Genomic DNA, 26,344 nt, shown 5'->3' on the forward strand with positions numbered 1-26,344 from the left:
TGCCATATATAGACGAGGCTTAACGCAAAGTGTCTGATTCAAATACTCCTCTCTCGCCTTTGTTCGCTACTACTTATTTGCAAATTGCCTCTTGAATTTGTGCACAGGGTCCTCGAAATGGAAGGCAATTCTCATCATGATGACTCGGATAATCAAGCTGCCGTGAGACAAGAGGTAGGAGATCCGAACCCATGGCTATGCAGTGCATTCCTGTGTTCAGATAGGCTTCGTAATAGCACATAAGTTGATAACATAGAAGCAGTTTATCTTAAGCCATTGAATCAAATCCAACAGCTGTGGCTGTCTGAATGTTAACAGCTCTGGTGTGCAGCTACATGCTTCATGTTGTATTTCATGACAGTACAAACAGAAAAGGCGTTTCCAGTTCCTTGATGACAGCTTGATACGTGTTCTGTGGCATTCACCCCGGTAGTAAAAAGCATACATGGCATCATTTTTTGCTATCGTAGAATGTAAAGACGAAGTGGGTGGGCACTAGGTGTTAGCAGATTTGTCAACCATCCAATCGCTAGAAAGACCAAGCAAATAGAAGGCATGTAAGGGACATGTGAAGACCGTACCTGACTGGAGCAGAATAGAGCCAACTTCAAGCTGCACCCATGAGCCCGAAACTAGCTGCAACAGCCCAGGAATTGCGGCATGAATCTCGGACATCTCTACAGCCGTACAGACTCATGATGTGGCATCATACGGTGCCGACATGGTAACACTGAAGTGACTGAACTGTAAGTAGGGGTGTTTTTTGGGCGCCAATTATTTATAATGACATATAGTAAGAAGTCCTCAACAAGTAATATTTTTTTTTATGTTGATGAACTGTTGCAGTTACAATTGCCTAGTCATATAATCTGAGTGCTAGAGGAACCTTGGCCTCTCACTTATAGACACTTGGCCCTAAGAAGCAAATTTGTTATTTACAATTTCTCCAAAAGCGGCCAATCTGTCAAAGTGGGAAACCTCACTCATAGTTACAGGGTGACCATTTTCAGGTCTCCGTTCCCCGTTTCCATTCCAACTTCCCATTCTGAATCCCCGTTCCGTGTTTCAGGAGTGAGTATCCGTAACAGGGAATGGCATTTGATGCCCATTGCTGTCCCCCGTTCCTCGTTCCGATTTCCTGTTCCGGGTAACAATGACCTCACTCCCGTGTGTCTTGACTAGATGTTCCACTGATGGTGTGGCTGTTGAAGTGGCTCTGTGTACGAATCTGCAGACGTGGCACTTTTTATGTGTGGTGAGCTTTTGGGTAGCTGATTATGGAACGCATTGCCTTTTAAGAACTTTTGGGACTAGTTATGAACAAAAGATATAAGCACCTAGCCAATTGGCTGGTGGACACATTGCACAAACTGGTAGTCGTAAACAACACAACTGGCCTCATAAAGAAAAATATCGCAAGGGGCGCCTAGTTTAGGGGCTAGTATATATGAGTGGGGAACTCCACTCCATTGTGTCTCATCTCTTGTGCTCTACTTCAGTTCAAGCTCATTGTTTTCAGTCTGTTCATGGTGGTGTTGTTATGTTTAATTGCCTTGGGAGGTGACTCATGTTTCCAGTGGTATTAGAGCTCCGATCGATTCTTCTTCTATGACGAGCTCAGTCTAATTTTTTCACCACCAGCCATGGACGTAGCACCTCTTAGTCATCACAACTAAGAATAGAAGTACGAGTATGTGGAAGAGATTGAAGAGGACTTTGAAGCTGAGGAGATAGAAGTAGCAGGGGATGGTGACAAGGACGGCCAGGCATAGCAATCCGAGGCACGACCAGATCATGTCACAAAGTGATGAGTGGCATGCCCAACTGGAAGAGAAATGGCTGAGGGGAAGAGAAATTGAGCCAACCATCTGAAAGAACTTATGAAGCACCGGTCGTGGGGCTCAAAACCCCGAAAAGACCAAAAGCTTGAACTCTGAGGACTTCCGTAAAATGCGTTGATATGTTGGCGTGGTAGTCCGTGCAGACGATGACGTGGCAGGGTTGTATGGATTTTCCGCATTCTACGTTGCTGTGCTGACGCGGCAGGTTGTACAGATTTTCGTTGGGAGCTTTTGCAGACTCCAATGCTAGCTTTTTGGGACCAGAGCTTTTGAGATTTAATGCTTTTTGAACTGATTGCTTTTGGGGCTCTGCTTTTGGGCATCCCTTGTACGTTTAAAAGAGCCCTTGGCCTCTCACTCTGTAGAGCATCCGGACGCGGAGTCTGAGAGCAGAGGACCCTCGGGAGTTGTACCTTGATCTTCTATGGAGGATCCGATCCCTTCAAGAGCAGACATTGATTCTCGAGGAGAATCTGATAGAGCAGTCAAGAGCTTTGTTTGTTAAATAATCTTCGTGTCCCGACCCCGGATTTATTAGCAACTCCCATCCTTTGTCCATCACGCATCGGACGGGCTCCTATCTTCATCGCTCTGTCTTAAGAGACCTAAGCCGTAAAGAATCCAAGAGTACACATTTCTCACGGAAGAATTTGACAGAGATAACACCTCTCGGTGGAAAGGCGAAGAAAAGTTGAAATTCGGCATGGGAATTGAAGAAAAGAATGAAGAATTGGGCAAATTTTCAACATGGAAGTTTGCCAGAGTGCCGAAATATGTGAAACACCTGAAGAATTACTCGATGAATGAGATTCGCTCGAGATGGCATGAGGCCATTGATTCGCCCCTCTTGTAATTGTTCAAAGATCCTTGCAAAATCTTCATCAGCAGTATACTATTCCTTCATGTCATCTAACTCATGATGATAAGGAATTGACAGAGCTGAAATTTGTGGCTTTCTTGATAACGCATCAGCCACAACATTCTTCTTGCCTTCCACATGCATAATCTGGAAGTGGAACATGGAAAGAATGTTTGCCCATCGCATATGCTTTTCGGATAACTTTGACTGTGTCAAGAAGTATCGCAAGGTCTAATGATCTGTTTGGACAACAAAATCAGCACCTAAGAGGTAGTGCTTCCAGCTAGAAAGCGCATGAATCACGGCCAAGAGCTCTTTCTCATAGACTTGCATAGTCCTCTCTGGCCCTTGCAAAATTCGGCTTTCATAAGCTACTACGCGTCCATCTTGCATTAGCACTGCTCCGATGCTACTGCCACACGCGTCACACTGGACCACAAATGACTTCTTGAGATCTGGCAAAACAATAACTGGATCTGAAGTCAACTTTTCCTTTAAGAGACTAAAAGCTGAAACCTCTTTTTGGGTCCATCTGAAAGTGACCTCTTTCTTTTGCAAAGCGTGAAGAGGCGATGCTATTTCTGCAAAATTTGTGATAAACCTTCTATAGTAGGAACACAATCCCAAGAAGCTTCTGACATCGTGCACAGTCTTCAAGTTTGGCCATGTCTTGATAGCTTCGACCTTTGCGGGATCCATTCTAACACCATCCTTTGAGACTATGTGGCCCAGAAAGTGGATCTCTTCGAGGAAGAATTCACTTTTCTTAGGATTGAACAGTAACCTGTGACTGCGCAGCTCTCCGAACACAATGGTCAAGTGACGCATATGCTCCTCTTCATTCTTCGAATACACTATCATGTCATCGAAGAACGTTCCAACAAATTGTTGATGCGAGCGGAAAATCCGGTCCATCGTTCTGTTGAACATGGCAAGAGCATTTGTTAGCCCAAACGGCATCACTAGAAACTCATAAAGACCAAATGTCGTTCTAAACGCAGTCTTGTGCACATCCTCTGGCCTTATACGAATCTGATGGTACCCACTCTTAAGGTCTATCCTGCTAAAAATTGTAGCACCCTCTAAACGATCGAGAATATCATCAATCCGAGGAATAGGAAACCTATTCTTGATGGTATTCTTATTCAACGCACGGTAATCAATACATATGCGCCATGAGCCATCCTTCTTTTGCACTAGGAGCACTGGGGAGCAAAAGGGTGAAGAACTAGGCTGAATCAGCCCCTTCTCTAATAACTCCTCAACTTGGCCCATAATCTCTTTCTGCTGCGCCGCACTACCCCTGTAGGGAGGTCTATTTGGTGGGCTACACCCTGGCACCAAATCTATCCGATGGTCCTCAGGTCTCTCTAGCGGCAATTGCGACGGTAATGAATCAGAAAAACAGTCACTAAACTTTTGCAAAAATGCTGACCTTTCTTTATCTAACATAGATAAATTTGACTGATCACTATCTGAGACATCACGTGCAAAAATCAAGTACATAGAAAGATGATTCTTTATTACAGAAGTGATAGCAGAAGCAGATGCAATAGGGACTGACTCTCCTTTAAGCTTTACATCCAAGATGTGAGTTTTGCCCCTATGCCGTACAGTGATCTTTTTGTTGTAGGCATCCAAGACTCCATGCACTCGGAACATCCACGGGATCCCCAACAAAGCGTCACAACCTTCCAGCGGCATGATGTAGAACTCTTCTGTGTCCACATATGATTGAATATGCAGACGCAGCTTTCCAATGATGGGAGTAACACACTCTGAGTGGCCAGGTGTCACGTGACACATCCAACCCTATGTGTCCGTGGACAAGCTACAGCATGACAAGGGTTCAATCAGTCCAATTAGTCTAGATTTAGCAGTGATTTGGCACTTTTGTGAGTCTATTCGTAGACCGTGCATGCCCAGTCACTTAGTGTAGATGCATATCCTCTGGTTGCACACAGCATGATCATCAGTATTCCCTTCAGAATCCATCAGATTCAGTCAGGGGAATTTTCCAGTGCATTTAGCCTATTTTCCCTATTTTTGGTAATTTTCACTTATTATTTTAAGTGACTTCCCAACAAAAGTAGATAGGGCAATTTTGCTAAGTTAATATATAAGCAAACCAAAGTTAGCACTCAATGGTAGAAGAGACAGCAGGAGCACAGGCTCAATAGGGACCTTCTCAGCAGAACCCGCAAGAACTCTTGGCGTTTGATCTCCCAATCCTCGCCAACACACATCAGCCCCTAGCGTTTTTCTAGCGCTAGGCCAACTCCCCTTTCCTGGCGTTTTTCCCCAGTCTTGCATGATCGTCAACATCATCAATAGCCATAGCCATTGCAGATTCCTCACATCGCCAGATCAGTACTAGCATTTTTGCTAGCATCAGCAAGCATTAGCGTTTTTGGATTTCAGGCCCAGATCAGCCTAGCGTTTTTGGCTAGCAGCAGGAAGGCATCAACGATTTCATTTTCAGCCTTTACCGCAGTAGAACAACAGCGTTTTCAGCCTATAGTACAGTAGTAGAAACAGTCCCAATTGGTTGCAGAAGTTCCTCCAATTTCAGCCCGTGAAAACGCAGCCAAAACAGTCATTTTCAGCCACCGAAACAGCCCAGGAAATCAGCAGATAGAAGACCACAGATTTCAGCCATCAAGTCGTCGTCGTCATCTCCGTTGTCGTCATCGGCATAGTCCAAGTTGCATCAGTCCATTGCATACGCATTGTACCAATTTGTGCAATCAAAAGTAGACCACTCTCGCCGACGAGAGTGGGGCCTTCGGAGGAGGGTTTTACAACGTCTCTGGTGTCGTATCTCTCTTCTCTCTCTATTTCTCAGTCTCATACACTTGCACGCACAGTGTCCATTCACTTTGTTTGTGATCATAGCACTTTCCATTAAGAACGGAAGGCTCTCCCTTCCATAAGAACTAAAAGGAACCTTGAGCACAGTTCGGAGCACTCATCTTGAGCAAAGCGCAAACAATCATTCCGCTGCACCTAACATTGGTATCAGAGCTTTGGCAGTGTCTGTATCACTCAAGGAAAGAACCACAAGAATTTTTTTTGCTTGTTGAGGTCGCACGAACCCAAGTTCACTTGCGCGTGTCGAATCCTAATCGTGTTTTGTTGAAGAGTGACAGGAATCCCAAGAAAGAAGGGCTTGTCCAGCCTCTCCTTGTGTCTATTTTCACTCATTGAGAGCGGACCATGCACTTAGCGGCCGGCCAATCGACGTGAGGTGGGAAAAAGTAACCTTGGTATGAGCGCAAGGCCGCAAAGGGGTGCGCCCGCGGAAAAGAGTACAACTTGGGTGAAGAGAAAATCCTTCTCAAACACGATTTGCAAGCGAAAGAACACCTCAAGAACCTCAAGGACCTCAAGACCCTCAAGAACCCAAGAACCAAGACTCTCAAGAACCCAAGTTCCTCGTGAACTTAAGAACCAAAGATCGTAGTGCATGGTCGTCACCCGAAGCGGAATGGATACTTCGCATACAGGTGATGAGCATGAGAGAGGTGGCGAAGATTTTTCCCCACCAGAAGACTTTTTCGACCCTCCCCCTTCGCCATCTACGCCACGAGTTGTACTCACTCCTATGGAGATGATGGTCAAGTCGATGTTAGACATGATGGCACAACAACAAGAAACGAATCGAGTTGCATTGGCACAACTCGCAAGCAAAGCAGAACAACAAGAAGCTAGGGACCGTGAGCGCGACGACAGAATTGCAAGAATTGCCGCAGAACAGGAAGCCAAGGACCGCGAGCGTGACGAAAGAAACGCCAGACAAGACGCACAACAAGAAGACAAACGCCTTGCTTTAGAACGCGAACGCGACGCAAGGAAAGAAAGAAAAGAACTAAGAAAGGAGGCAGCGGCAACACGAAGCGCGGCCTTGGAGGCCGAGCGTGAAGCTCAAAGGGAGCTACGCACTCAAGAATTTATTTCCCAAGTCCTAGCCTCGAAGACCGAACCACCCAAAGATTGTGGGAGTTCCTCAAGTGGTGCAAGCCACGACGCGGATTCCAACCATCCAGTCACAGAGAAGTTGACTTTCAGTAAGTATGACGGTAAGATGGATGCTACGGTTATTCATTCTTGGTTGCATCAATTTAATGCTTATTTTGCGACAACTAAGAAGACAGGAAATAGCAAAATTTTGACGGCAGCTATGTACCTTGCCGGTGATGCCATCAATTGGTACCACGCATGGCAAGAGGCACAGCTAGCCGTGCACCTAGAGGCAGCCCCCGACGGATTCACGTCCCTTTCCTTCGATTGGGCTGATTTCCAAGACAAGCTCAAGGCGCGGTTTATGCCACCTCAGTACCTCGCACGATTGAAAGACGATTGGCGCTCTCTCTAGCAAAATGGTATGCCGGTTATGTCTTTTTCTAATCGTGTTTTGCAGCTAGGTCAATTACGAAAATCGGATGATGAGCGCAAAGAGGCTTTTCTCTTTGGATTGGACGAGTATATCAAGTACGATGTCGAGGTACTCGATCCAGTCGATCTCAACAGGGCGGTAGCGATTGCTCTCGCATAGGAGATGAAGCACAACAAGGGAAAGCCTAAGGAGAACAAGACTTCCACAAGTACCTCGTAAACTTCTCGGAACCCGCAGAACGGTAAGAATGGTAAGAATGATAACTCTTCTAACCAATCTTCCAACAGTCTCTCATCAAAGAATTCTTCCAATGAATCTAAGGGTAAGGCTAACACAATTGCTAAACCTAAGCTTACTCCAGATGAAAAGGTAGCACAAGGCATTGTAGGAGGATACATCACGTCGGAAGAACAAAGCACTTATTACAAAGAAGGTTGTTGTTTTCATTGTCACATTAAGGGTCACATAAAAAGAACATGTTCGAAGCTTGAATCGAATGAATCTAAAGAACCCACAGCACCCACTACATCTGTCAATGCAATGAATGATAACATGAGCGTGCCCCAAGTTTCTCAGGATCCTCCCATTGATGATTCTCTCATTAAATGTTATGGTCGTACGTCGGGGCACCGTTTTGTCATATTGTTTGACCCAGGTAGTATGCATGATGTGATCAGTTTCTCTCTTGTTGAGAGAGCTGTCACAAAGTGATGATGTGGCGGACGGCAGAAACCCTAATTTCTGCCAGAAACCCTAACATTCCTGCAAACCCTAATTTTTGCCAAAAACCCTAATTTCCGGAAATCGCGGAGGCGGATTATTAAATTTTTTTTTTTTTTTTTCTGGAAAATGATGAGCGACGCGAATTTTGCTTTTGCTTTTTAAAAAAAAAAAAGAGAAAAGACTCTCTAAGAGAGAGAGAACTGATGCTTTTGATTTTAAAAGCTTTTGGGGCTTTGCTTTTGGGCATCCCTTGTAACCTTTAAATTAGTGGTGAGGGCCTCACTTCTCAGAGCATCTGGACGCAGAGTCTGAGAGTGAAACCCTAACCGCTCTCTTGTACTTTGATGATTGATTAATACAAAAAGAAATACCGAAAGGGGCGCCAGTCTTTGGGGCCAATATCTCTAGGCACGGAACTCCGCCGGGCCAGTGCAAATCTATTGTGATCTGTGAATTGTTTTGAAGTGGTTATTTGGTGCTGTCGCGGTTGATTCTTGACTTGGAGTGTCCAAGTTTGTTACAGTGGTATCAGAGCACGGCCGATTTCTCTTCTACGGGAAATCCGATCCCCGAATTTTTTTCCGCGGCACCTATGGCTTCAGGCAATGATCAGTCGACTCCCTCTGCATCTGGAGATGTGGGCTGGGATCACAACGAAGATTCAGACAGAGAGTATGGCCCGCCTCGGCCTACTCAGGCGGAGCAAACAGAGATGGAGCGTCGTCAATTGATTGGCGATGCAACAAAGATGATGCTCAATTTTGCCAAGGACCCGAAGATGGTAAAATATATGAACCAGACCTCTTTGAAAGAGGTACAGATGGAGTGGCAGAGAACCACAACACCACTCCCGAAACCCGCTCTCAAGAAACCTTCTGCCTCCAAGAAATATACGGAGAAGGAACTGGAGAACGTGGTTGATACACGGATTGCTAAGCTTTTCGACGTGCAAAAGAAAGGCAAAAAGCACGGCAAAAAGCAGAACAAAGGTACTGACTTCCCGGGATATTTGGGTCGTCAGTCGACATTCGACAAAGCAAAGAAACGGAAGAAGCGTGTTCGATTTGAAGGAGTACCCAGTTCTTCTTCTTCTTCTTCTGACAGTTCTTCTAGCTCCTCGGATTAGAGCGAAGAAGACAGAAAAAAAGCAAAAAGCGAAGCAAGACACAAAGCTTCGGAACAGGCAAGAAAAAGGCAAAGAAGGCTACATCTCGCCCAGAGACTGACAGTTCTACTGAGGACTCGTCTACAGACAGCTCAGATTCCGATGACGGAAAGTTTTATGCGAACAAGAAGAATTTTTACAAAGCCAACCAGTATGACTTTCTCGAAGATAATAGCAAGAAAGTCCGAGAGTTTAAGGAAGGTGGCCACTCGATCAAGTTTGATACTTTTCAGGATACTCAGATGCTTCGAAGGCTTTGTCTTTTATACAGCAGTTTGACATCGCTTTCGCGGGAGGACGCTATTCAGAGCACTCCAAGATTCGGAGAGCTGCCTCTTACTCTGAGGGGAATGCTCGTACTTGGTGGTCCACGCTTCTATTAAGCAAAGACTGTGCCAGTTACATGGCTGAAATTCAAGAGGCTTTTTATTTCTTCTTGGTTGACTCAAGAGTTTGAGCGAGATATACGAGCTGCTTGGAACCATCTCCGGATGACCAAGAGCGATACAGTGAATTCTTATTGTGAAAGATTCTGGAGCTCTTTTCTACCCGCCTCTTCATTCAAGAAGATCTCGTTCAGAGAACAGATTGAGCAGTTTACCTTGGGTCTACCTACAGAGATCCGAGATCACTGCTTGGAACAGAAGTCAGCTTCTATTCAGGAGTTGATGAGTCATGCGAAGCGGGGCTTTGCCATTCACTCTGGCAGTCTGACCTACCCCACAGATGAGGCCATGACACAACGAGCCGAACAGACTTCTGGGAATGAAAGTAGAATGAAAAAAGAGCAACCCAGAGAAAAAAAAAGGATGCACGACCCAAGCTTACTCCTGAGGAGACAGCTCGCTTCATCAGAGAGGGGAAGTGCTTTGGATGCGGGGAACATGGACATATTTCCGCAAAGTGCCCTGATAAGGCACAGAAAGAACAGAATGATAAAGACGACGACAGGTGTGAGAGTTCGAGAGCAGCTGAGGAATGTGGCAGAAAAGGCAGATAGAAAAGCAGAACTGGTACCACATGGCGTGGGACCTGCACCGAATCTAATGAATGAAAGTACAAACTTTGCCGCTTTCGGGGCAAAGCGAAGGATCAGGAAGCTCTTTTGAAGGAGCCAAGGCCAACTTCTTTTCACTTGGAATTGGCGGCTCGATTTGGAACTACGCCCGACAGACTGACGCCACAGGCGGAGGTAGTTCGACTGGCACCCGGATGGGATGTTGCCATTACACCGAGCATTGGCAAACTTCGTTTGCAATGACAGGGGTGTTCAGGGCACGTGAGTGACGTTCTACTCGGGATCCCTTGGTACCACAAGAACTACGCCGTGGTTGACTACCGGGCCGAGAAAGCGACTTTGATAAATGAAGGGCTTAGAGATTGTACTTGATGAACTTCAGTTTTCTTACTCATTCTTTTGGGAGAACTGAACGATGGATAAAAGTTGAATATGTTTTGACCTGAAGAAAAGAACGCCAAGATTTTTTTCTCCACGCTCATGCCGATTGCTTTTGAGAGGGCCTGAAGATCATACCATTGATCTGATATCTGGAAGCACGCCACCGAATCGGCCACCTTATCGTGTGAGCCGAGTACAGAATGAAAAGATTATGAACTCAGTGAAAGACCTCTTGGAAAAGGGTCTTGTCCAGCCTAGTACTTCACCGTATTGCTCTCCAATGTTGTTGGTTTTGAAGAAAGACGGATCTTGGAGAATGTGTATCGATTATAGCACTCTCAACGAAATCACCATCAAGAACAGATTTCCGATTCCTAGGATCGATGATATACTCGACAGGTTACAGGGATCCTCGTGCTTTAGCAGGATTGACTTGAAGAGTGGATATCATCAGATCAGGATAGCACCAGGAGATGTCTACAAGACAGCTTTTCGGATGACTTTTGGGTTATTTGAGTTTTTGGTGATGCCTTTTGGCTTAACCAATGCTCCTGCGACATTTAACCGGATGATGGACAGGATTTTTCGAGAGTACAGACTATTTGTTGGCACTTTCTTTGACGACATCATTGTTTTCTCCAAGAATGAGGCAGAACACAGAGATCATCTGCTTCAAGTCTTTCAGGCAATTACGAGATCACATGTTAGTGATTAATGCTAAGAAAAGTGAATTTTTCCTACTAGAGATACACTTTTTGGGACACATTGTGTCAGTAGCAGGAGTGCGAATGGACCCGGCCAAGATAGAGACTATCCGTGATTGGCCCGATTTGAGGAATGTCCATGAAGTTAGAAGCTTCTTGGGACTGTGTTCGTACTACAGGCGGTTCATACGAAAGTTTGCAGAGGTTGCTTCCCCTTTGCATACCTTGACACAGAAAGGAGTACCTTTTCCGTGGGGACCCACAGAGGTGACTACCTTTCGGACATTGAAAGAGAAATTGACTACGGGACCAGATTTGACTTTGCCGGACTTGCAGAAGTCATTTGAAGTATATTGTTATGCTTGTGGTCGTAGTCTGGGTGCGGTCTTGATGCAAGAAGGCCATGTCATAGCTTACGAGAGCCGTTTGTTCTCTAGGCCGGAGATGACAGCACAGATCTATGGGAAAGAGCTTTTGGTGGTTATCCACGCTCTTACTCAGTGGCGGCATTACCTACTCGGAGCGGATTTACTGTCTTTACAGACCATCAGAGTTTGCGCTACTTCTTGTCACAGAAGCAGCTTTCGGAAAAGCAGATGCGGTGGGTGAACATCTTGTCACAGTTCCACTTCCAGATTGTCCATGTGCAGGGACAAAAGAATGTGGTGGCAGATGCTTTGTCTCGAAAACCGTTGGTTCTGGCTATTTCCGCGATACATCATAGGAGCTTCGAGGATATGGTCGATCAGTGTGCCACAGATATAGATTTTGCAGATATTTTCACACAGATACGGGATGGGGAGACAATAGCTGGATACTCCCTTCAGGAAGGCTACTTGATGAAAAAGACTATGTTGTGCGTTACACAGCCGTTGAGGGAAAAGCTTATGACTGATTGCCACTGTCCACCTTTTACGGGTCACCGCGGCATTGCTACCACCATGAAAGGGGTAGAGAGAGATTTCTTTTGGCGGAGAATGAAGAAGGATGTGGAAGAGTTTGTGCGCAGTTGCTTGGTATGCCAGAAGGTCAAGTTTGACAGGCATAAGGCACAGGGATTGTTACAGCCTTCACCCATACCCACCCGCCCCTCGGAAAATATTGAAATGGATTTCATTTTTTTTGATCTCCCGAGAATACAGAATGATCACGATGATTTTCCGATTACATGGCACGCCTGAGACGATCGTCTCCGACAGAGACCCCAAATTTATGAGTTTGTTTTGGAAGGCAATTTGGGAGAACATTGGCACGCGGTTGCAGTTCTCGTCATCGTTCCACTTGCAGACTGACGGGCAATCTGAGATTGCCAATTCAATGATTTTAGATTTATTGAAGTCTTGTATCTCGCATCAGAAGACTCAATGGGAAAAGAACTTACCTTTGGTGGAATTTGCCTACAATAACACGATACACTCTTCGACGGGAAGACGCCATGTGAGATTGTTGGAACTGTTGCGAAGGTTCCATCCTTCCTGAGCACGAAAGATTAGAAATTTGAAGCGGATGAATATTCGCAAGATTTGGATACGGCTTTTGCCAAGGTTCGCGAGACTTTGCAGGAGTCTCAAGAACGACAGAAAAAGGCAGCGGATCGCCATCGTCGCAACTAGAAACTGAAGGAGGATGATTGGGTGCTCTTACTTTTGAGAAGGCACACCTAAGAAAGAAAAAGGGAAAGGAGAGGCTTTTTCCAAAGCTTAGTATGTGATACTACGGACCTTTCCAGATTACTGACAAGATAAATGATGTCTCCTTCCGATTGAAACTGCAAGATACTTGGAGGATTCATAATGCATTGCATGTGAGTCTCTTGAACCCTGTTAAGGGTGATGTGCCTGATGATGGGGAGCCTGATGAGCAACCCGAAGTGGAAGAAAACGAGGAGATCCTTGTTCTTGAACAGATTTTGGCACATAATGATACGAAGAAAGGTAAAGTCCGAAGGCGGTTCTTGGTTAAGTTCAAGAACTTTTCTGCATTTGATGCGAAGTGGATGGAGGAGGAGGACCTAGCAGATACTCCTCGGATTGTGAAACTTTACCTCGATGTTTTGGTTTAGCATAGTCTACTCCAAACGGAACCCAGAACTCAGCTTGGCCGAAGATCTGGTGCAGTGGGATGCACAAGAGGGGAGTTACTCTGCTCCCTTGTCAACAGATGCCTTGATTTTGATACTAAAGTCACTGATGTCTCTTTGAGCTTCAGGGATACTGAGAGCTGACAATATTCTGCTGGATGACTTTATGAAATGGAATTCCTGATTATGATAGTGATTTGTTCTTGACTTCTTGTGAGCGCAGGAACTGATAGACGAAATGACTGCAGCATTTTGGTCTACTTGATCTCGAATAGACATGGTTGCAATAGGGGTTAGTCAATCGGACATCGATGAGGTCCCGATTGGACCTAGATGTGATTGCTAGCTACATTGTCGATAAATCATGGTCTAAGATCCGAATGAATGTTGAATGTCATGTCATGTCCTGTGATGTCGTGTGATGTGACTGTCGATTTTGTACATGTGCTAGATGTGCGTTCCTAGTACGTAGGTACTAACAGTCAGTGTCTGCTAAGACGGTTTATGGCTTTTGTCGGTTTTGCAGGTGTAATCGCGGTCGATTACAATGCTTTCAAGAGGGGGGTATGTCACAAAGTGATGACGTGGCGGACATCAAAAACCCTAATTTCTGCTAGAAACCCTAACATTCCTGCAAACCCTAATTTTTGCCAAAAACCCTAATTTCCGGAAATCGCGGAGGCGGATTATTAAAAAAAACAAATAATTTTTTTTTTTTTTTTTCTGGAAAATGATGAGCGACGCGAATTTTGCTTTTGCTTTTTAAAAAAAAAAAAGAGAAAAGACTCTCTAAGAGAGAGAGAGAACTGATGCTTTTGATTTTAAAAGCTTTTGGGGCTTTGCTTTTGGGCATCCCTTGTAACCTTTAAATTAGTGGTGAGGGCCTCACTTCTCAGAGCATCTGGACGCAGAGTCTGAGAGTGAAACCCTAACCGCTCTCTTGTACTTTGATGATTGATTAATACAAAAAGAAATACCGAAAGGGGCGCCAGTCTTTGGGGCCAATATCTCTAGGCACGGAACTCCGCCGGGCCAGTGCAAATCTATTGTGATCTGTGAATTGTTTTGAAGTGGTTATTTGGTGCTGTCGCGGTTGATTCTTGACTTGGAGTGTCCAAGTTTGTTACAAGAGCCCTCCTCGAAGTTAGTCCGAGCTCTCCTATCGAGGTCTCTGGCTTTCGTCCCGGTATGGACGATCTCATCACGGAGGAGTGCCTTGATGTGTTGTTTGCAATTCAACAGACTGCCTTCACTAAAAGATTTGTTGTTTCTCCTCTCTCAGGATGTGATATGATTTTGGGCATTCGATGGTTTCGTGATACTAACGCTCTCATTGATTTTGAGGCTAACACTTTAACTCTCAATGCCAAAAGTGATTCTCCTACTGTCATTCAGGGAGTGGATATTGCTCATTTTCCATCTCTCATTGCTAATCTGCAGGACAAGATTGAAAGGATTCGAGATAAGGAGACTCTCTCAGTCTCTTTTTCTCCACAGCATGACACACAGGATTTGCATGATTGTGAGAAGCATGATGATTTGAATGATAATGATGAGCATGATGATTTGGATGACAATGACAAGCATGATGATTTGCATGATCAAGATGTGATTTCTCACAAGCATAATGAGTTGCATGAAGATGATGTGATTGTTCACCAGGATGATGTGTTAGTGGATGCTTTTTCTAGCCAAGCTAACCTCGTTGCAGATTCGATCAATCACGAAGAACCGATCTTGGCTTTCGAGTCGAGGTCCAATGAACCCCCACAGGACGATTCGATCATTCAAGAAGAACCGATCTTGGCTCTCGAGCCTAGGTCTAACGAACCCTCTCAGCATCGTTATGTGATCCCTTTTCCTAGGCATGACATATTGTATGTTGAGCACGTTTCTCTCATGGATGAGCACGAATGTATGCGGATTTTTCATGAAAAGCTGAAAAGTACGTATGTAAGGAAGTCACATTCCATGTCTCTTCCTTGGCATGACACAGTTTCCGAACGAGCACATGAAAGTATGAGCGCCAAGAGTGGGCATTTCCATTGTGTATTGCCAAAGCTGATTGCTCTAGATCATAAGAGAAAGATTCGATTTCATTGTTTGCATGTGTTTGATGAACGGGTTGTCACTTCGTCTTTATGTTCATCTACATTGCATACACAGTCTTTAGAAAAGACAAGATTTTTTTAACTCACTTTACATGGAATGGGTATGTTCATGGTTTTGTGTTGGAAATGGTTTCAGGAATTTTCAGCCATGGAGATTCTTGAAGAAGAAAGAAGCAGGACTCTAGACGAAGTTGACGCAACGAAGGAGCCACAAAAGACCTTGTGTCGCTTTCGGCGCGGCCCAAAGAAGCAAGCATTGCAGACCTTTATGAAGTTCAAGTACCGCACGACCCACACATCAGAGTGGGCTGGCGAAGAGTCCCTTCTAGGATTCCGGATGCTATTGGCGATCTCCTTCGACGCCATACAGTTCGGTACCAGTACCTCACTTTGAAAAGGAGGGGATGTCACGTGACATCCAACCCTATGTGTCCGTGGACAAGCTACAGCATGACATGGGTTCAGTCAGTCCAGTCAGTCTAGATTTAGCAGTGATCTGGCACTTTTGTGAGTCTATTCGTAGACCGTGCATGCCCAGTCACTTAGTGTAGATGCATATCCTCTGGTTGCACACAACATGATCATCAGTATTCCCTTCAGAATCCATCAGATTCAGTCAGGGGAATTTTCCAGTGCATTTAGCCTATTTTTCCTATTTTTGGTATTTTTCACTTATTATTTTAAGTGACTTCCCAACAAAAGTAGGTAGGGCAATTTTGCTAAGTTAATATATAAGCAAACCCAAGTTAGCACTCAATGGCAGAAGAGGCAGCAAGAGCACAGGCTCAACAGGCACCTTCTCAGCAGAACCCGCAAGAACTCTTGGCGTTTGATCTCCCAATCCTCGCCAACACACATCAGCCCCTAGCGTTTTTCTAGCGCTAGGCCAACTCCCCTTTCCTGGCGTTTTTCCCCAGTCTTGCATGATCATCAACAGCCATAGCCATTGCAGATTCCTCACATCGCCAGATCAACACTAGCATTTTTGCTAGCATCAGCAAGCATTAGCGTTTTTGGATTTCAGGCCCAGATCAGCCTAGCGTTTTTGGCTAGCAATAGGAAGGCATCAACGATTTCATTTTCAGCATTTACCGCAGTAGAACAACAGCGTTTTCAGCCTATAGTACAGCAATAGAAACAGTCCCAATTGGTTGCAGAAGTTCCCCCAATTTCAGCCCATGAAAACGCAGCCAAAATAGTCATTTTCAGCCACCGAAACAGCCCCGGAAATCAACAGATAGAAGACCACAGATTTCAGCCATCAAGTCGTCGTCGTCGTCGTTGTCGTCATCTCCGTCGTCGTCATCGGCATAGTCCAAGTTGCATCAGTCCATTGCATGCGCATTGTACCAATTTGTGCAATCAAAAGTAGACCACTCTCGCCGACGAGAGTGGGGCCTTCGGAGGAGGGTTTTACAACGTCTCTGGTGTCGTATCTCTCTTCTCTCTCTATCTCTCAGTCTCATACACTTGCACGCACAGTGTCCATTCACTTTGTTTGTGATCATAGCACTTTCCATTAAGAACGGAAGGCTCTCCCTTCCATAAGAACTAAAAGGAACCTTGAGCACAGTTCGGAGCACTCATCTTGAGCAAAGCGCAAACAATCATTCCGCTGCACCTAACACCAGGACATGCCAACTTGCCTCTGCTGTGTACCCCATCTCTTCAGCTCTAATGCCCAGCTTCATAGCTAACTTTGGTGAGATAAAGTTGGCTTTGGCACCTGGATCAAAGAAGATGAGTGCCGTCTGATCCCTAACTTTACCCCATGCCCTGCATAACTCACTGGCATCTTTGTTGGGCCTGTCACCCACCACGTCTGTCACTAAACTTGTCGTGGGTTTAGGCTTCTTGCCTTTCTGGTCTTCTTTATCCTCTAAGTTAGCTGGTCTTTTCCTTTGTGGACAATTGATAGAAAAGTGACTAGGCTGCTCGCATATAAGGCATTTGTTCTCAGCCATTAGGACCTTCTTTTCCTTGAGCAACTTGCGCACAAAAGGCTTCCTTTTCTGTTTCTTTGCCTGCACTTCAGAAGCCCCGGCTGAATCCTTGTCTTTGGTGACCTTTTCTGACCCTTGTGACGCATCAAGAGCCTGAGAGTAACGCTTTACAAAACCTCCTATTGTACTCCAGCAAGCTCTTGCACGAAGCTGAAGTAAGTTGGTGCCAATCTGTCATGACGTTGGCTTGAAATTCATTTGACAGCCAAGCAGATGCAAACATTTGCTTGAAGTAAACCCAAGTGGCGGGTGCCTGTCCTTGCATTAACAATGTCGTCCACCATGTAAGCACATGGTCCTTTAAGAAAGTGGCAGCTTTCCTGACCTTCGAGGCCTCTGTAAAATTCCCTCCTGCATAAGCTGTATCAAACTGCTGGAGGAAGGTGAGGGCCTTTGTCTTATCCTCGAAACCACTGAAGGTACTGAACTTTACAGCTGCACCACCTTCTTTGTAAGCCTTCGGCTTCTCTAGTGCCCCCAAGTTGTCATAAGGGATGGTCTACAACATGGGCACTGTAGTAGGCATGATCGGCACAACTTGGCCATTTACATTTTGCGTCAGAGGTGCGATATCTAGCTGCTGTCCAGAAAAACCAGCCATGCCAAAATGACCTTGTGGAACCCCAAACTGGCCTGGTTGCAGTGAAAACCTTGCTGCATGCCGATACTACCATACATGGGGTTTGGCATGATGCCTTGCATACCCCCGAACACTATTCCTGGCATGTACGGTTGACTTCTAGGCACATAACCAGCCATACTTTGGAACACTGATCCACCCCCGAAATACCTAGGATGTACCGTGGGTGGTGAAAAAACTGAGTGCATAGCTTGGTATCCAGTTCCCTGTCCATTCAAGACAGCATGCTGTCTCTGAAAGGTGGCCGGCTGAATTGGCATAACCTGTGGAATAGGCGTTCTAGCCACCTGTTCAAGCACAGGAGGAACCTGTTTTGGAGCCCTTGACTCCGCAACATGCGAGTGTTCCCTTTCCTCATGAGCCGCATGAAGTACCTGGGCTTGAGCATCAACAAGCTCCGTACGCGGCGTAGGTTGCCTATTTTGTTGTTGCACTGGTGGTGCTTGCAAGAACTCCATAAACCTTGGATTCTGCACCAGCTGCGAAAAGACATTCACCGCGGCAACTAACTGAGTCTTGAACGCATCATCCTCAAGCTGCCCAGTCATAAAGCCCTGTACTACTGGAGGGACATTCACGTTGACAGGAGGCAGATCGACCTGGCCGTGAGCTCTTGCCAATCTCGAAAACCATAGGGATCTCTTGCCTATCCTTTGAAGAGGAACCCTCTTCCACAATGCTCTTCCCCTTGTCGGCCATAGTGTAATTCCGCGTTCCTGCACTCTGTGTCTTTACCCAAAACAATCCAAGCTCACTCTTTAAGGAAAAAGTGGTTGATGTCCCGACAACGGAACCATGAAACCGGCCCGTAGTGCGGTAGGCTTTGGCTTTCACCCGAAATTCTTTACTTTAAATAGACACAGAGTACTTTGCAAAGGTAACGTGTAACGAGGATTAACACCTAAGTACACACACGGCTCGAGAGCTAGAATGCTCGAGCAGACGCCGACAACCTGTAGGCCCCAAAATTGGCGCCCCTTTCGGTATTTCTTTATTCTTTAACAGAGGGAATAAAACTTGTGATCTCTTACAAGCTGCCCCGCTCAATCTAGGCTAAGAAACACCTGTTCTGGCCCGATTTCGGCAACATAACTGTGCTAGGACACTTCATAGTCAGTATCCCCACGCAATAGGTGACTTTCCCGATGCATAGGGATACTTTGCAAAACCTGGCGAGAATCTGCAGCACGCTGAATTCTCTGTTTTCTGCCCCAAAAATGCGCCAGTTCACCTATACAGCGGTCCCCTCGCATCCCCGACCTCCTGGGGGTATTAGGGTCCGTTTAGGGCCAAAACCCTAAACCTGCAAAAATACACAGCAGGCTGTAATTCCCTGTTTTGGGCTCCGTTTTGCGTGCTGGTCGCATCTGTAGCAAGACCTCGAGCTCCCGCACCTGTAGGGCTACTTGCCCTTTGAATCGGACGAGATTTCTAACGTGAAACCTCTCCAAATTCACCTGTACCTGCTGGAGATTAGCCGCTAGCTAATCCAGTACCTGTGCAAGAGGCTCTTGCCTCGGCAATCGCGTATGAACCCACATAACTGTACATTGGTCAAATGAAAAGCCCACTAGTGGGGCATAACATACTGCTCGTAGGGGAGAGAGAGAGCAGTGCGTAGCATGCAGGGCATCACTCCTGGCACCCGTGGTGACAGAGAGTAAATGAGGCCTCTCCCAGCATCAAATTCAGCGCCAACTCTTCTTGCACGAGGAAAGTGCACCAAAGTGTGCCACTTGGCGCATTTACTAGCATTTTCCCGTTTCGGGTTCGCCGCTTAAAAATCTCCCAACTGGTCGCCCAGTTGACTTCGCGGCAGAGTTGTAAATTGTTCCCCTAGTCATACTGGAGGTAATGACACGAACACATTTCACGGCCCAAAATAGCAGTTCCCTAAATTTTAGGAAATGATTCCGTTGGGCTCCCTGTGGTCATCTGACCATCTATCCTCATTGGGACCGCGTCCAAAAGTGCAATGTGGCCCAACTGTCGGATACTTTCTGTTGGTAGTCACACCTTGACTTTAGGCCTTTATTGAGTTCACTTCCTAGAACCCACCAACTTGCTAAGTGCGACGGGGGGACCTGTATGATCTTGCTCTGAGCCTAGACATCCTCTTACCATACGAATTCCAGTGCCGACCACTACCCATCTGCGGGTGAAACTACCGTTCACATTGGCCATACAATGTCCGACCGTTTGCTACTTCAAGAAGAGGGTCTCAAAAATAAAACAAAACCCATTGGAAAGAAACCAACAACTAAAGTTAGCAGTTGCCACGTCCTCGTGACATAGTTAACAATTGCCACGTCCCATGACAGAACCAGTGATTTCAGCCTACTGTACCAGCGTTTTTCAGCATGTCAAATCAGCGTTTCCAGGAGGACAAATCAGCGTTTACAGCAGTAGACAAATCAGCGTTTACAGCAGTAGATAAAGCAGCGTTTGCAGCCATCAAATCAGCGTTTCCAGCCAGCAATCATTAGCGTCATCGTCGCTGCCGTCGTCTCCGACTTAGATCCTCATTGCATCATAGCATCAAGAACTTGCATCAGCACCTTTGTATCAGATTTGTGCAATCAATAGCATAGACTTCTCTCGCCATCGAGAGGGGGGCCCTTGGAGGAGGGTTTGGCAACATTTTGGTGTCGTATTCTTCTCTCTCTATCTCTTAGTCTCAACACCTTCTTTCACGGTGTTTTTCCACTTTGTTTGTGATCATTTGCACTATCTCATTAAAGGAACGGAAGGCTCTCCCTTCCGTAAGTAAAAGGAACCCTTGAGCACAGTTCGGAGCACTCATCTTGAGCAAAGTTCAACATTCAGTTCTGCTGCACCTTACATTTTTTCTCACGGAACTCTCTAAGGTGCAAAGGGCGACATCTTACTTGAAAGGAATTGCACAGACATGGCGGTCTACTTTGTCGTTATGCAGAGAAGCACCTACGACGTGAGTAAAATTCAAGAGAATTTTCACGTCAAGTTGAATATTAAACGAATATGAAAGAGATCTCAGCACAAATTGGCATCGTTTGAGAATGATTAAGAAACTTTGAGGGACCGGAATGAGCGGTTTTGTTGTGGTTTGCCAAAAAAGATTCAAGAGTATTGTCTACAAGAGAAGTCTTACTCTATTTAGAGACTTATGGCGCATGCTAAGCAAGGATTTGGGATGTATGCTGGCTCATTGACTTATCCTATGGATAGGATAGTATTGACCTCTTCAAGGCAAGAGTCTTCCAATAAAGAGAATGAATCAGGGGAACGAGATGACAGATCATCTCAAGATTCCAGAGCAGTACAAGAATCGGATCGTAGCACATCTGAGGGTTCCGACGAACTAAGGGAACCTGATGCAAGGTTATTAGAGGATTTTGGAGAAGAAAGAGGAAAATTATGAACCTAGTGAAAGAGCTTCTAGAGAAGGGTCTCATTCAGCGTTGGATATTGAAGAATGTGCATTGACTACAAGGCTCTCAATAAAATCACCATCAAGAACAGGTTTCCATTCCCAGGATCAATGATATACTAGACAGACTTCAGGGTTCTACTTATTTCAGCAGAATTGACTTGAAGAGTGGTTATCATCAGATCCGAATTGCTCTTGGGGATGACTATAAGACAACATTGAGGGCGTCTTTTTTATTGTACGAGTATTTGGTGATGCCTTTTGGTCTCATGAATGCTCTTGCAACGTTCAACAGGATGATGGATAGGATTTTTCGAGACTATAGGTAATTTCGGGGCACCTTTTTGACGACATCATCGTATTCTCCAAGAACGAGGAAAAACATCAACACCACCGATTATAGGTTTTCCAGGCACTCGGGCAACATCGGTTCGTGGTGAACGGGAAGAAGAGCGAGTTTTTCTTACCCGAGATCCACTTTTTGGGACACATCGTCTCTGTGGAGGGTGTCAAAATGGATCTGGCCAAGGTTGAGACCATCAAAGATTGGCATGATTTTTTGGGTTTGTGCTCTTACTACCAACGGTTCATTAAAAAATTTGTGGAGATTGCTTCTCCTCTAAATGCTTTGACACAGAAAGGGGTTCCTTTCGCATAGGGACCATATGAGATTGCGGCCTTCAAGACTCTCAAGGAGAAGTTGACAACTGCCCCAGTGTCGGGTTTGCTAGACTTGCAAAAGCCATTTGAGGTACATTGTGATGCGTGTGGTCACAGTCTGGGAGCGGTCTTAATGGAGGAAGAACATGTTGTAGCTTATGAGAGCTAAATGTTTTCTAGACCAAAACGGGTTGCATAGATTTATGAGAGTGGAGCTTTTGGCAGTTATCCATGCTCTTACTCAGTGGCGGCACTTTCTACTTGGAGCCGATTTTGCAGCATTCACCGATTATCAGAGTTTGCGCTATTTCCCCGAAACGGCTTTCGGACAAGCAGATGTGTTCGTCACAATTTCACTTTGAGATTGACTTTGGTTTTGGCTGTTTCGGCAGTTCATCACTAGACTTTGAGGATACAATAGATCAGTATGCCGCAAATTCGGATTTTGCAGACATCTTTGACCGATTGCAAAGTGGGGAAGTGGTTGCGGGGTATTCGCTTATGGAAGGCTATTTGATGCGGAAAAACTTCTTGTATGTTACACAAGCGCTGAGAAATAAGGTTTTGACAGAGTGCCATTGTCCAACCTTTTCAGGCCATCGTGCATAGAAACCACCTTGAAAGGTGTGGAGTGGTTCTTCTACTGGGCGAGACTCAAAAAGGATGTGGACGAGTTTGTTTAATATGCCAGAAGGTCAAGTTTGACCTTCTGGCATAAGGCACGAGGTCTTTTGCAACCTTTATCAGCACCTAGCCAACCATGGGAAAGTATAGCAATGGATTTCATTTTTTATCTTCCCAAGACTCAGAGTGGGCATGATGATATTTGGACAATCATCGACAGGTTTGGTAAACAAGCTCATTTTGTTCCGGTCAAGTAGACAGTTAATCCCGATCATTTGGCTAAATTGTTTGTCTCATAGATATTTCGATTATATGGCATGCCTCAGTGTATAGTTTCAAATAGAGATCCCCGTTTTACTAGTCTGTTTTGGAGGGCAATCTGGGAGAATATTGGTACACGGTTACAATTCTCGTCCTTTTTCCACCCACAGACAGATGGGCAATTGGAGAAAGCAAATTAAGTGGTTTTGGACTTGTGAAGTCATACATCTCTGATCAGAAGGCTCAGTGGGAGAAGTATTTTCCTTTGGTGGAGTTTGCCTACAACAACACAGTACATACGTCTACAGGGAAGGCGCCATTTGAGATCATTGGGTGCTAAGAAGGTTCCACCTATTCCAAGCACCAAGGATAAGATTTTTGAAGCAGATCAGTATGATCTAGATCTGGATACTGTTTTTGTCCAGGTGCACAAGACTCTTGAGAAGTCTCAAGCAAGGCATAAGAAGGCAGTGGACAAGCATCGACGTGACTTGCAATCAAAGGAAGGTGATTGGGTGCTTCTACGGTTTGAGAAGGCACGCCTACGGAAACGAAGGGGTAAGGAGCAACTTTTCTCAAAGTTGAGTATGAGATCTATGGCCCTTTCCAGATTCAGGAAAAGATAAATGATGTATCCTTCAGATTGAAGTTACCAGATACTTGGAAGATTCACAATGCATTTCATGTGAGTCTATTGAGACCTTTCAAAGGTGAGGTGCCAATGGACATGGTATACAACAAAGATGGGGATGTCAGTAGCTACTTGAAGAATATGCTAGAGCCTGATCTGATTTGAGCTGAGCCAGGCGCTTTGTAGTCTCCCGGTGGAATTGGTCTCTGATCTCTGTCATCTCCCGCTGGTAGAGACCATTCAAGCTATAGCGCATGTCGACATGGTATCTCAATCCTTTTCCGTTACTTAGGAATTGAGGTGGTAGTTGAACTTTGCACCTTGAGGCTCATGGGGTGTGAGGCTCCAGCTAAGTGGCATTGTGAGCATGCATTATTATGAAACAAACTTTTTTCCTGGTCATTGCTTTTTCAAGTGAGGTGGCCTCTTTTTCAAAATACTATCTGTAGCTTATTTTTCCAATAATTGGCTGCATAATTTCGTTACAAAAAAAAAATTATGATTTAAAAAAAAAAACACTTGATTTTTAATTCCAGTTTACATATAAGAAATGTCAACCCTTCAGCATCATAATTATGCACCAGAGTTTTTGAACTTGTGTTGTGTTTCAATCGAATGCAGGTACAAAAACTGGAAGTGGCTTGTGCTGAGTTGAAAAGTTTACCTCCTATGAGAGTAAGTGCCTACCAGTTCAGAGCATGGTCGAAAATACCATTGTCAGGGCCTCCCAATTCAACTCTGATGGTTGTATGTTATGAAAAACTCCGAATCTCAGAATGATTAGCTCACAACTGTGCCATTTTGTTGAGAGCTAGCGGTGTTGTTTGGTCTTGACAATTGACAGAAGTCGTGACGGCTTTTGATGAGTAAAATTTCAAGCTAAGGTACTCACCACATTGAAATGCAGCGTGCCCGCAGCCCAACATAAATGAGCATGGATAGGGTCTCCTCTAACCTTGGTGGTTGTTTTGGATTGTGCAAATCTTGTTCTTTAGGAATAGCAGCAGTAGTTCTGCAAGGGGCTATGTAAGAAACTGACTAATTGGATGACTAGTAAGCACAGGAGTTGGAGACAGATTGATGGTGCTGCAATGGAGGTGTCCATTGTTCAATGGGCTTTGCAGTGTACTGACTATTGGTTATAGATGGAGTTTGCAATAGATTGGTAGTGCTTATAAGAGTCGTCTAGGTGGTTGAAAGTGCATCATTGGGAACGTCTTTGAAAGTAATTTTTTCCTGCAGAACTTCTGTTGTCGATTCTTTTCCTTTGGAATGTTGGAAGAGCAGCTCCAAGGCTTTTGATGCAGAAGATCTTGACTCTTTCATTGAGGATGACACCAAGTGTCGCACCGTCTTACTTTCAAGTGCATTCTGCTTTGAATGCTTACCTTAGAGGTCCATAATAAGACCGCAACAGATGTGATGATTTGAATGTTCAATGCGATTCCTTGCCTTTTAAATCAGAAAATTGTATAAACATAGCATTATAAAATTATAATTCTATTTAAGCCTACAGTTAGCCTAATGTCCTTAAACCGGGATCTCTCCTTCAAACGATTTTGCCATGATTGCTTTTCCCTTTTTTTTTTTTTGCAGAGTGTGTATCACAAACGAGGTGCTCTTTTTTTCCAAAGCGACGTTAAGACACTCACAAGTTTGCATCAGAGTAATTTTCTTGGTCCAGTTCTTGCTTTTTTCTACACTACAAGAAGTTGCCAGTGATTGTTTGATCGTTTAATGTGGACACATTAATGTTTTTACCTACTTCTTTTGTTTCAGAGGAGCTGGAAAAGGCAAAGACTCGCTTAAGGTGAATTTCTACAAGAGCGTGTTCTTGCAGGCAGCTAAACCGGGAAGGATTTTTGTGAAGGTGGTACTAGAAGCAATATGTAACAGTTTATGTTGTCATTTGCTGGTACCTGGGTACCAAAGGTTTATGATGTGAAACTTGTACACCTGCATTGCTCAAGGCACACCTTATGTCATTTTAATCTAGTGTTTCTGTTTTGTATGGTTGAGAGAAAGGAGCATTATTGCCTGTGTCTTGTCAATGGTCACATTTCAAAGCGCAAAAACTGTCATTGTATGGCACGAGGGTTGGGTGTCAATAATCTGAAGAGTTCCTGCCAAACATTTTTTCTTTTGGTCACATTGATGTGCTTTCTAAAGGCTTCAATACAAGAAACTTAAATTGAACAGCAGCAACCTTTGAATGCAGAACATCTGTCGCCCAAACTTTGGATGAGAATACATTATGGAGTATCAATGACGATGGAGCGAAACGTACATAAAATCGTTTGGTTACTAAGAACGAGAACGTTGCCTCTTTCTCCTTTTTGGAGCCTAGAAGGGAAGATCTTGGCAATGGTGTTTTCCAGGAGGAAATTGGTATAAGTTTTCATTCATGACACAAGTCAGGCAAAATAAGAGCTTTGTCTTTTCTAGTTGGTAAATAAACAGCTCAATGCTTCAATGCTTTTGCACCACAAGTTGTGGTTTTGACTTGTCAGTCATCCTAGTCCTTCAAATTTATGGTTGATACACGTTATTGCAATCTACTTCACATTTGCCCGCGTTGAAATAGGTGTACAAGCCCAAATTTATGAATACCCTTGTTGCATCCTTGAGTCTAATCTCTTCACCAGGGGTTTCCACCTTTTGGGGTGCAGAGGTTGCAACAAGCCTGTTTCCTTTAGCCCGCTTGGAAGCTTGTGCTACCATTGCCACTCTACTGTGTGTAATTGACAAGATGAGCATAATATTTAGTTCAAAATAGTGCTTGAAAGTTGAACTCCATATCTTGACATTCATACTCAAAAGAATATGTTATCTATCTTC

At 44.8% G+C, this 26,344-nt stretch overlaps 1 protein-coding gene across 2 annotated transcripts; it reads left to right on the forward strand.

Annotated features, from left to right (window-relative positions):
* Positions 1-26,344, forward strand: LOC147464482 (Prefoldin chaperone subunit family protein). Of its 2 annotated transcripts, XR_015188479.1 has the most exons (5): positions 1-174; positions 24,128-24,181; positions 25,103-25,172; positions 25,286-25,376; positions 25,725-26,344. XR_015188479.1 is itself a non-coding variant. In XM_086515224.1 (4 exons), the coding sequence occupies exons 1-4, from the start codon at positions 118-120 to the stop codon at positions 25,318-25,320; spliced, it is 216 nt and encodes a 71-aa protein (XP_086371350.1). In that variant the 5' UTR covers positions 4-117; the 3' UTR covers positions 25,321-25,530. The 2 variants fall into 2 exon arrangements, 1 of the variants encoding a protein (XP_086371350.1); XM_086515224.1 differs by lacking the exon at positions 25,725-26,344 and having other exon boundaries at positions 4-174; positions 25,286-25,530.

The sequence above is a fragment of the Adiantum capillus-veneris genome, chromosome 1 (assembly GCF_014529385.1).
Source record: "Adiantum capillus-veneris isolate H3 chromosome 1, ASM1452938v2, whole genome shotgun sequence".
Lineage (NCBI taxonomy): Eukaryota > Viridiplantae > Streptophyta > Polypodiopsida > Polypodiales > Pteridaceae > Adiantum > Adiantum capillus-veneris.

Bases quoted from the DNA above. Each gene is read 5' to 3' on its own strand.
- LOC147464482 (XM_086515224.1), top strand. From the start codon at position 118: ATGGAAGGCAATTCTCATCATGATGACTCGGATAATCAAGCTGCCGTG. The intron at 175-24,127 runs GTAGGAGATCCG...AATCGAATGCAG, and splicing joins AAGCTGCCGTGAGACAAGAG to GTACAAAAACTGGAAGTGGC. The intron at 24,182-25,102 runs GTAAGTGCCTAC...TTTTTTTTGCAG, and splicing joins AAAGTTTACCTCCTATGAGA to AGTGTGTATCACAAACGAGG.